The following is a 12,736-nucleotide window of genomic DNA, read 5'->3' on the forward strand; positions in this document are numbered from 1 at the left end:
TGTTTATTTGTTTTATTTTGTCTGAAAACAAACATCGATTGTCCGAATTATCACTGTGCACACACTGATTTTGGCAACGGACCGGTTCGAACCCACACAGGAACGTTTGCACAGATTAGTGTGACGTCACGTCGAACGGGACAGTCGATTTAGCACACAGATTTCCCCGCTTGTTTCGCGCCATTTGTTCTGCCCACAAATGAAGGTCGGTCATTCCGTCTGTGGACCGATCGTAAAAGCAGTTCTGAAGCTTTTTAAATTTTCGTCTTCGGGTGGTCGTGAAATATGTATGGCGAAACTTTGATTTGATCCCTCTCGATTAGTCGCACGAATTGAAGTTTTATTGCAGTTTGGGTCGTTTGAAGTATTGAGCGGTTCTATCGGTTGTCGTTTATTGTTATTGTAATTTAATGGTGTTATTATTATATTATGGCGGGTGAATTGTGGTTGCTGTGTGTGTCTCGTGTGTGGGGAAAGTTTCGGCAAAGTTGTGTGCGCCAGAGTTTTGGGACCGATATCCACAGGGAATCGGTTCCAAAGTTGTGCAAATGTGTAGTTTTCGCAACTTCAGCTCGACTATTCCCTCTTGGGAAGCAATTCAATGCAAAACGTACGTAGACGGTTTGAAAGAGTTTATTTTAAAGTGTGAAATTGGAATGTTTTTCAAAACAGGATCAGCAAATTTATACACGTATACATATCACATTTGTTCATATATAGATTTTTTGATTTAGATTCGTCGACTAGTTGTCTTTTTGGGTGCTGTTTAATGTTTATATTCAATGTTGTTGAATTTTAGACAGCTCTCGTTTAATTCATGGTTTATTTAAATTTCCGAACATATATATATATATATATATATTTTTTTTTTTTTATTGTTACAAATCAATATACACTCGTCATTACAGATTTGCTCCAATGCGACGGGTGTACGTTAACGAAATACAGAATACATAAACAATCAGAAATCAGAAATACAGTAATACATATACAATCAGAATATATAACATATAACAATTAATCAGAAATAATAATCATAGAGACATCTATGGATTATTTTTAGATTTTTTTTGTGTACAATTTTTATACATATAATAAATTAGAAATTATAGGGATATCTATAGATTTCAGATTACTATGTATAATTATTACAAATTATACACAGGCAGATTTTGTGACAACAGGATTAGATCTAATACCAATTTTCAGGAACCGTTTCAGCAATGATCAGATAAAATTGGCAATCTCTGATAGAGAAACGATCGATTTGGAGCTACAAAACCCCCAAATCTAACCAGCAGATGGCGAGGACATACATATGTACATATGTGCTACCTTTTGAGTAGAAAAGCTACGAAATTAAATAAAATCTCAATAAAAATTCGCCTACAATATGATATAATGTACCTACGTATATAGTGGCTAGTAAGTTTTTTCAATAAGTACAAGCAGAGCCGTACCAATGATTTTGGCGAACTTAAAAAATATGAAATAAACGGATTTCTTCGTTTCCTATATAATAAAGAGTATGGGTATTACTCCTATATCTACCCTACTCCTTTCCTTTTGGGCATGCTTGGGTATAATTCCCTTGAACTTCGGAGAAACTTCTCATTAATTCGTTGTTTTCCAGCTTCTATGCACGTAGTAATACGTTATGCCCATCGTTGCTGAAACAGTTGGGGCTTTATGTCCCTAATACTTATGTTTGTGCATCATACCTCCTGTTTACACAGTTTTTTATCTAGTGGCTCCTATTCCAAGAGCAAACCGACTTCTCAATGGAATCGTTGCAGCTGAGCTTGTGTGTGATATTTTCCACCTCAGAGAGCGTAGGTTATCGGAGATTATTTCAACCTATTTGTCTGGTAGCCTGCGCTCATCATTATGTTCATAATTAAATTTGATGTATGAGTGGAATTCTGATCTTCTCTTTTCCATTTCGGCTTCGCAGGGGCTATTTTTGTATTTGCAGCTGGTTCTTATATATTATATTGGTGCTGACTATATGCAGGTGCAAGAAATACCCTACTTTTTATTTTATTATCTGATATTTTTACTGTATCTGCTATTATTTTAATGGTGTTAATTTTTAAGGTGTACTTTTTGTCTGTGTATATGTACATATATGTATGTATGCATGCATTTTTTTTTCTCATCTCATTCTGTATTTTTTCGACCATTGTGGCACAATAGGGACTTATGTAATGCCACAATGATAAATGGAAGACTTTGATTATCAAAAACTTCTAAATCTACCGTGTACCTAAAACTGCCAACTACAAAGATGATACTTCCTTACGCAAAATCAATATTTATTTATTTTTTACATATATACCAGGAAGACCTTACGGGTAACCCCAAAGCACCTTCCTGGCCAATTATAAACATTGCAGTATTTTTTTTTATTATACAAGTCGTTGAATTACGAGACATTCGCAAATTAACGAGACATCTATGAATTATACATAAATTTCAAATAGTGGTGACATAGTAGGTGGGAAGGATATTTAGTCAATTTTACCGGGAACCGTTTCAACAATGAAATCAGAGAAAATTGTCAAACTCTGATAGGAAATAATCGACCTGGAATCACAAATATGTAGGTATGACCAGCAGCACTACAGATATATTTCGAAAAATTCTTTTCAATTGAGGTCAGCTCATGAAGCAGAAGCTTAACGACCGAGCTATACTGCTGGCATTTTAAACCACTTCCACTCTTCCAGTCGCTTTGATATTTTACCGATAAAAAAATCAGCAGCATTGATCAACAGCGTTCTACGGAGTAGTCACGGGTTCAGCCCCTGGCCCGATGTTGCTGCCCAAACATTGGATATGTGACTCCAGGTGGATTGTTTCCTATCAGAGTTTGCCAATCTACATATCTGTTAAACATGGTATAAAAATGATATAACCCCGATAGCTTGAAATGGTCTGATATTTAAACTTATAAATTCGCACTGCCGTGATCACGATCACGTATTAGATATTTGCAATGAGACATTTTTATTCATCGTATGCGGTAATGTTAGTATAATATTATGCCGAAAGAGCGTATCATACGCCATTTCGAAGAAATGCATCCACCTCTAGCATCTATCAGTAAAAATTTATACTGTAAAAATACGTAGTTTGCGAAATTATTATTTCACCCGAACGTACTACATTCTCAAACGCATAATATGTACGGTATGCGAAAGATTAGATCGCGACGTTAAGATTTGAGCGGCAATAAAAAATAAAGTAAAAAGTTACATAAGATCATCTGGTAGGGGTCGTCAACCGTTGCAAATTTTCCCAGACTCGATCGTAAAAATCACACACAGTTATAAAATTTTTACGCGGTCGAATTTTCAGTTTATCGTCAGTATCTCTAATCTTTACGCACATATCGTATATTTACATAGTATCGTACATACGTATTGTATTATATAAAATCGATTTCTTCGGCGTGCATGTGTGTGTTGTAAGATTATTATGACCGGGATAGATAAGCCTTATCTAATTTGCACAATATGCTGCCGTTAGAGCTCATCAATAGATAATCTGTAATCGTGCTGATAACACCTGTCATATTTTATGTGTGTTTAATATCATTATCGTATTGCCAATTGGCTGCCGACGAGTTCAAATCAAGACATATGTATGTGGGATAAGATAAGTCCTTTGGGGCTGAGATATGTATGATTTTAATTCGATTTAAGACTTGTAATAAATTATGGCAGTCTAATAATCTATTTAAGTCTAAGTTTGGATCGTTGTGGCATTACAGAAGTCCCTAATGCGCCACAATGGTCGAAAAATTCAGAATGAGATGAGAAAAATAAAAACATATACATACATATATGTATACACAGACAAATATTACATTTATAGATGATCATAAAAAAAAACAATAGTATTACAATAATAGCAGATACAGTAAAAATATCAAATAATAAAATATAAAGTGGAGAATGTCTTGCACCTATAGTCAGCACCAATATACACAGACAAAAAAATACATTTATACATAATCATAAAACACAATAGCATTGTAATCAGTGGCGGCTCGTCCATACGCACTGCGGTACTGCAGCACCCCCAAGGAAATTGAGAAAAATTTAATATTATTATATACATAAATGTATGTATATTATATAAAAATATAAATATTATTTAAGCGTGTATTAAGCTCGCCCGTACACCGATACATCCAATAATGATCATACATCGCGGTACTAATATCGGAAAGTGAGGCATCATTTATGATTTTGTGCAGTACGGTTTTCGATGGAATACGCCGAGTGGGCGAAGGAGGGGCGCCGGGGCAACTAGAAGCTTGGTCCGTACTGCACTCCCAACAGTACACATTTCTTTTTGCGTTAGTGTGCGCGCCGCGCGCTCTTCTCGCGCGCATTTCTTCTGCACCTTTTGTGTTTCCTTCTACACCTCTTACACTTTTCACGTTTCTACACTTCCTTCTACACGTCACTATTTAAGATGGTATCAAAATCAAGAGAAGCTGCAATCTAGTAATATCGATGCATTTTCAATTAAAGAAAACTTAATCGTAGTGGATCGTTGTAGCATTACAGAAGTCCCTAATGCGCCGCAATGGTCGAAAAATTTAGAATGAGATGAGAAAAAAAATGCATACATACATACATATATTCACAGACAAAAAGTACATTTATAGATAATCATAAAAAAACTATAGCATTACAATAGTAGCAAATACAGCAAAAATATCAAATAATAAAATATGAAGTAGGGAATGTCTTGCACCTATAGCCAGCACCAATGTATAAGAACCAACCCCAAATATAAAACATCCCTGTGAGGCCCAAAATGGAAGAGAGAAGATCAAAATTCCACTCATACATCACATTCAATTATGAAAATAATGATGAGCGCAGGCTTCCAGACAAATACATACAATAGTCTCCGATAACCTACGCTCACTGAGGTGGAAAATATCACATTCAGGCTCAGCAGCAACGATTTTACCAGTTGTAATATTTTTATTTTTATTTTATTTTATTTTACATAGGAAGGCATATTATTATTATTATTATATATACTATTTCCTATATTACTAACAAAGCTTATAAATCTCTTGGATTCCTATTCCGCTCAACAAAACCCTTTAATGATACTTATGTACTTAAATTACTCTATCTTTCCTTTGTAAGGTCTCACCTTGAATTTGCTTCAATTATCTGGTCATCTTTTTATTTATCCCATATTAATTGAATTGAAAAACTTATATTTATTATATCCTTACGCTACCGTTTCTCTAACCTAAATATGAAGTAGGGAATGTCTTGCACCTATAGCCAGCACCAATATATAAGAACCAGCCCCAAATGTAAAACATCCCTGCGAGGCCCAAAATGGAAGAGAGAAGATCAAAATTCCACTCATACATTACATTAAATTATGAAAATAATGATGAGCGCAGGCTTCCAGACAAATACATACAATAGTCTCCGATAACCTACGCTCACTGAGGTGGAAAATATCACATTCAGGCTCAGCAGCAACGATTTCTTTGAGAAGTCGGATAGCTCTTGGAATAGGAGCCATTCGATAAAGAGCTGTGAGAGCAGGAGGAACAACCATTAAATGATATATGTCTACCACGCAAATACATAAGTATTAGGGACATAAAGCCCCAACTGTTTCAGCAACGATGGGTATAACGTATTACTACGAACATAGAAGCTGGAGAACGAAACGAATTAATGAGAAGTTTTTCCGTTCAAGGAAATTATACCCAAGCATGCCCAAAAGTAAAAGGAACAGGGTAGATATATGGGTAATACCCATACTCTTTCCTATATATGAAACGAAGTAATCCGTTTATTTGATGTTTTTGAAGAAAGCCAAAATCATTGTTACGGCTCTGCTTGTACTCATTGAAAAAACTTACTAGCCACTATATATGTACATAGGTACCCTAGTGGTTTTACCCGGCTTCGCTCGGTATTTGTAATATAAACCGCTTAAACATGACTAATCTAATAATAAACATTTTATTAAATTTATTTGAATACTCATTTGTTATTTTTATTAAATTGACTGTCACGAACAAAAAGTCTTTTTCGAAATTATATGTATACCAGAATCCAGTTCCCCGGCGCCATCGCCCCCGGGGACTTCGAATGCTTTGAATCGAAAAAAAATGAATCGGCGCCTATGAATCGAAAAAAAAATCGAATGTGTTGTCTACAAAACCAACCAACCAAGGTTACATATATGCAAAATATCTTTCGAAATTATTATATCATATTGTAGGCGAATTGTTATTGAGATTTTATTTAATTTCGTAGCTTTTCTGCGAGATCGTAAGAAAAATGTGCCCGTAATCCAATTAAAGGAAAATGCAGACAAAGTGAAAATTATACCGGGGTGAAATTGCGACAAATTCACAGGGTGCTTCAAAAGTGTTCGCATCGCATTAAATCGCACGCTTAAGAGATGCTTGCGAGAATACCTTCGAATCGCAATATAGTGTCGAATCGAACACACTTAAATCTACGTACATACATACATATGTATACCGTGTTAACTTTTCTTCGATACATGTGTGTGTGGCTGCTCGGGTTTTTCATCTGAATTTCCGCATTTTCCACAGATGTACGATTTCGCGGTTTTGATCCTCTCCGCAGAGTATCACTCGACCCTTCCGAGTGGAGGAAATAGTCGGATTTGACAATACGCTTAGAGGGTACGTAGTAAAGCTTAGAGGCTGGGGTAATTTTCCGGGAAAAACCGTGGAAAATTCCCGGGAATTGAGGTCGCACACCTCAACGCGTTCATTCTACATAACTAACGGGCTCTTCAAATGAATCTCTGCGGTCGAATTTAAAATGATTGAATTAGTTTGCAATGTATATGTGGTCAGCGTTGCTTAATGAGACTTATTTAATTATTACCAGGCGTTGTATGGGTTTATTTTTGTATTATTTTTATCGATTAATACGAATTGATCGTGCGTAGTGAAAGTTTTCATTTTGATGTAATTTCGACTTAATTTAATTAAATGCTGCATGAGAATTTTACTTTTGAAGTAAATTATATTTACATAAAAGATATCGTCATATGTTTATAGAAATCATTTATATATTGGTTTGTTTGCATACGTTCGTGTCTGATTTTCATTCGTTTTTAAAGGATAAACTCACACAAACTTATACAATCATCAAATTTTTTTATTTTTTTTATTTTTTATTGTTACAATCAATATACACTCGTCATTACAGATCGCCCCAATGCGACGGGTGTACGATAACGAAATACAGAATAGATAAACAATCAGAAATCAGAAATACAATAATACATATACAATCAGAATATATAGCATATAACAATTAATCAGAAATAATAATCATAGAAACATCAATGGATTATTTTTAGATTTTTGTGTACAATTTTTATACATATAATAAATACGAAATTATAGAGATGTCTATTGAGATATCAATAGATTTCAGATTACTGTGCATAATTATTACAAATTGTACACAGGCAGATTTTTGTGACAACAGGAAATGATCTAATACCAATTTTTCAGGAACCGTTTCAGCAATGATCAGATAAATTTGGCAAACTCTGATATAAAAACGATCGATTTGGAGTCACAAAACCCCCAAACCTAACCAGCAGTTTGACGATTCGAACCTTCGGTCTCAGTGGTGCTAATTATATACCATTAAGCCAAACTGCTGGCTTGTATTAAAATATTACAAATTAAATTCTTTTTGTTAAAAAAATGACTTATCTTAAAAATGGCTTCCATATTCGTATCATTTGTATACGATAATATCAATTTGGAATTATTTTGAAACTGCTGTTTGATGGTTTGAATAAAATATTGATAAAGAAAGGTCAGACAAAGAGCAACATTTAATATACAATACTTATCGTTTAAGAACGGGAGGCAGTGACTTTACAATCATTAATTGATGTATGTATTTGCAATTGCGCATTGCATTTCTTATTTTGTGTTCAACGATTTATTATACAGATTGTAATTATCAAAACTTATCTCATTCTATGTAAATATTTTCTTGTATTTTATGCATACACATGTATGTATGTTACCGGCAAAGAATATTACCAGTTGTAATATTTTTATTTTTATTTTATTTTATTTTACATAGGAAGGCATATTATTATTATTATTATATATACTATTTCCTATATTACTAACAAAGCTTATAAATCTCTTGGATTCCTACTCCGCTCAACAAAACCCTTTAATGATCCTTATGTACTTAAATTACTTTATCTTTCCTTTGTAAGGTCTCACCTTGAATTTGCTTCAATTATCTGGTCATCTTTTTATTTATCTCATATTAATTGTACAGAAAAACTTCAATTTATTAAATCCTTACGCTACCGTTTCCCTAACTACGCCCATACTACTGTTCCCGATATTTTAAATATCCTATCCTTTAACAATCTTTCTGTTAGGGGACGACTCACCGATGCTACATTATTTTTTAAGCTCCTAAATGGTTTCCTTGATTGTTCTGATTTATTGAGAAAGGTTGGTTTCAGGATCCCAGTTAGGTATTCTAGACACGTTGCACTCTTTTCACTTAACCCTTTCAAAACCAATTCCCTAAAATATTCCTATCTACAGCGTGTTTATCGTATGCTTAAAGGGGAGCTGAATGAGGTTGATCTATTCGGAACGTACTTCATCAATTCAGCAATTCAGATCGTGTTTTAGAACGCATCAATTCAGGACTGCCATCAAGAGAGTCTTGATTGATTGATCCATTTCTATTTCTATTATATAATCTTTATACAATATTATATAACTTTATGTTTAGTTATGCAATGTTCTATTTAGTTGTGTTTTAGTTTTTATTTTTTTCTTTTTCATTTTTTTATGTCTTAGCACCATTTTATGCAATTTGTAAAAATCTATAATTGGACTCAGATGTTATTTTGTTGCATTTATTCTTTATTTTTATGCAGTTCTACATCTGTTGTATGTCAATACATAAATTATTTATACCAGGAAGGCCTAACAGGTAGACCTAAATGATTTAATTAATGAATTACTCCATAGAGATATATATGGATTTAGACTTGTACATATTTTTTCAAATATTATACATAAATCAAATCCATATATTTTTGACAGCGGGTAGGATGATTTTTGCCAATTTGATGGAGGAACCGTTTCAACAATGAAATCAGATAAATTGGCAAACTCTGATTAGAAACGATTGACTTGGAGTCACAAATATCCAAGTCTGACCAGCAGGAAAGATTAGCACGTCATCGAACTCGATAGCCTCTTGCTAAACATAAACGCAACCAATGAGCCATACTGTTAGCTAATATATATTTTATCTAGCGTTTTAAATATTATATTTCATATTCGAATACAAATTAATTTAAGGATATTTGCTTCTGCAGGCGAAAATACAGTATTACAAGTAATTATATATAAGCTGTCCATAATTTTTAACGGAATTCTTTAGGATTCAACAATGCGTTAATATTACTTACTATCACGAATCATCGAAAAGATAGTACGATAGCCCTGAGAATGACTTTTTAACTCATATAGCTAACAGCATAGGTCAGTGGTTGCGTTAATGCTAACCACTGTATAGTTTTCAGGTTCAACTCTTGGCTTGACCTTGATTTAAAATACATAAAAGTTTACATACAGTTTATTCGGTGGTATTTAAGTAGTACTTCTGGTCTGACTTGGATATTTTTGGATCCACGGCGATCTTTACCTATCAAAGTTTGCCAATTTATCTAATTTCATTTTTGTAACGGTTCCTCATCAAATTGGCAAAACCATCCCCCCACTATGTCACCACTATTTGAATATGATTTAAAATTTATAAATTTGTATGGTATTAAATATGGTATTAAATTTGTACACATAAGTTTAATGTGTACAAATTAAATATGGTATTAAATTTGTACAATTTAAAAAATAACTAGTCAAGTGATGTTTTCACGAAAAGCAGAATGGGAAGAATACTTAAAAACTGTGTAGAGTTTTGCGAATCATATTCAAAAAGTGGATGAAAGAAACGGAATACATATCAATTATTTCTGACTAATCAGACTGTAAATCCAATGTATCATATGAAATAACTACGTGTGATAGTACATTACACCTGGTAAATACATTCTGACTGCAACACACATGCATACGTACAATGTACCTTTGTAATATATGTATGTAGGTATAGAAAATTGAGATATTTCCTTCTACTCTTGCGGTCGGTCTTGCTCATTTGATTGTTCTAAAATATGAACTAATATGTACAAATTGACTGTTGTTTTTTAGTCAGTATTAAGACCTTTTTTTTCAACAAAAAAGTACAAGAGGCAGCAATGATATGACCACGAAGACCCATGATTTAACTTTATAATTTGCGATATTACTAGACCTTGAAGCAAAACCGTTTTTTCACAGAGTTTTTCCAAATCATTATATTTTTAAATACATTAATACGTACCAGTAGCGTGCCGTCCATGGATGTGTGAAAAATATTTTCATACCGTTTGTTTTCTGAATTTCTTAGTTTTATTTCTCTTTCATTTATTTTTTATTACGTGATTATGATATATACGATCTTTTGTCTGATCCAAAATTGACATAAACGAGCATCCCATCAAACGAGTAGCCGTCTGCGCGACCGGTGCTTGTTTCCCATCAAGCTTGTATTCCCATGGATGCTGAAGTTCTCTACAAATCTTTTGCGCATGCGCATAAGTGAGCTGTCACCCTTGCGCATGCGCATGAATGAGACGACTACAGTAATATCGCTCGCGCGACACTTGCTCTGGAATCAAAATCTTCTTTTGCGTATTTATGGACTTGATTCACTTTTTTATGTGTAGACTTTCGCTTGATTCGTTGATTGATATTTCGTACGTTACGTCCTAAGTTATTTACTTTTATTATTTTATTGTAATTTATTACGTCCTAAATTATTATTTATTATGGCTCTAAATATAAATAGCCAAAGTAACAATGCAAGTGGATTTATCGTTAATAATAATTGCAATTGTTTAATTAAAAATGTACTAAAAAGGAAATTTACTTCTCCACCATATAATGAAAAAGAGATTATTGTTAAGAGCCCAAAAACCCACACCAATATTCATTCAAAAATGAAAACATAACAAAGAAATTTTAATAAATATAAATATGACAATGGTTGGAAGACTAAAATAAAATTTAAAAAAATAAACTGATCGTGTTTTAGACCGCACGCCACTGATATGTATGTACATATAATATATACTTTCATAAGGCAAATAAATTATTTTTATGTATGCGCATATATAATAACTCCAATCAGTGTTTATAATCATCAACACCTGTCATTATTTGAATACGTACATCATTTTATAAAAAATTATCATCGATTGTAAATCATAGTTACTAGATAGTATTTTATAATTTATAACCATTTAACGTCATTGCCATGATAAATTAATAATCTGATGTGATATACGCACATATTTACTTTTTAATCTGAGAGTTTGACAGAAGATAAGGTGATATGAAATATGACATTTTTAACAGATTTATTCAGACTATTTTGCTATTTTTTTTCAAGCGCAATTCGCATTTCCAGACAGACAGATGTAAAGATCAAAGGATATTGAAAATTGTTTAATACTTTTATTTGTACGACTGTGTGTGTGTGTGTGTGTGTGTGTGTGTTTGAAGGCAGAAAATATTGAGCATCTGCTCCGACGTACGAAACAATAAATATGAGATGTAATATATTCTTGTGTTGTTTCTTATCGGAAAACGCTTTTCTTTGCAGTTTCTCTCTTGACAACAATACGATCTTCGATGAAATCGTCCCAAGAGGAGAAAACGAAAGGTACATACCATACGGGTCTACGTGACGAGCCAGAATGTTAAATTACAGAAAACACAAATATCGGAAGGCAAAGATCGAAAATCGAAAGATCTTAAGTCGAAAGATCAAATAAAAAGGGTGCATGGTAAACGGTACATACTCACGTACAAACTCACTTAATTTGCGCGAGCAGGGTACAACAGGAACAAGAGGAACAGGCTTTTCCTCCCGTATTCTGCGCGCGCACATTAATACGGGAGGAAAAGCCTGTTCCTCTTGTTCCTGTTGTATCCTGCTCGCGCAAATTAAGTGAGTATGTACCGTTTACCATGCACTATTTTTTTTTTATCTTTCGACTTAAGATCTTTCGATTTTCGATCTTTGCCTTCCGATATTTGTATTTTCTGTAATTTAACATTCTGGCTCGTCACGGAGACCGATCCCATACATAACATTAGTGTACAGTAGAGTTTTCTTTCATTTCGTAGTGGCGTTAGTTATTCCATTATTTTTTGTTCCTGAACAATAAATATTATCGGATCGTAATTAATTAAATGAAGGCTCCGCCGGCGCGGACATATTGCCGCCATTATCTTAATTCGATAAAGGAGCCAAATTGGTTTTTATTCACTCGTCCATTCAGTGCACATTTGCGGTTCGTGCAGGGCAAAAAGGGCTGGCAATTATGGCGGACGAAATTACCAATTATTATCTTCAATATCGTAAAATTATAGGTAATATAGATCACTTTATTATATTATATGTAGAATGGGGAAGGCGCAATGCAGCACTTCGCATAACGTATCCGTACTTAAAAATATTAATATAATAATTTTATTATTGCATATGTTACAGTTGAAGTGTATGTTCCAGTTATGGTATAT

General features: G+C 33.6%; 2 protein-coding genes across 2 annotated transcripts in view; one reads left to right on the plus strand and one right to left on the minus strand.

Moving 5' to 3' along the window:
• LOC143909793 (uncharacterized) overlaps positions 1–12,736 on the minus strand; it is a 514,813-nt gene that overhangs the window by 472,434 nt on the left and 29,643 nt on the right. The window lies entirely within an intron of this gene.
• Positions 1–12,736, plus strand: part of LOC143909794 (dual 3',5'-cyclic-AMP and -GMP phosphodiesterase 11-like) — a 351,948-nt gene that overhangs the window by 42,836 nt on the left and 296,376 nt on the right. Inside the window, exon 3 of the mRNA XM_077427969.1 lies at positions 11,814–11,873. Coding sequence (XP_077284095.1) covers positions 11,843–11,873 — 31 coding nt within the window. The 5' untranslated portion in view covers positions 11,814–11,842. The remainder of the gene's footprint in view (positions 1–11,813; positions 11,874–12,736) is intronic.

The sequence above is a fragment of the Arctopsyche grandis genome, chromosome 3, assembly GCF_051622035.1.
Source record: "Arctopsyche grandis isolate Sample6627 chromosome 3, ASM5162203v2, whole genome shotgun sequence".
Classification (NCBI taxonomy): domain Eukaryota; kingdom Metazoa; phylum Arthropoda; class Insecta; order Trichoptera; family Hydropsychidae; genus Arctopsyche; species Arctopsyche grandis.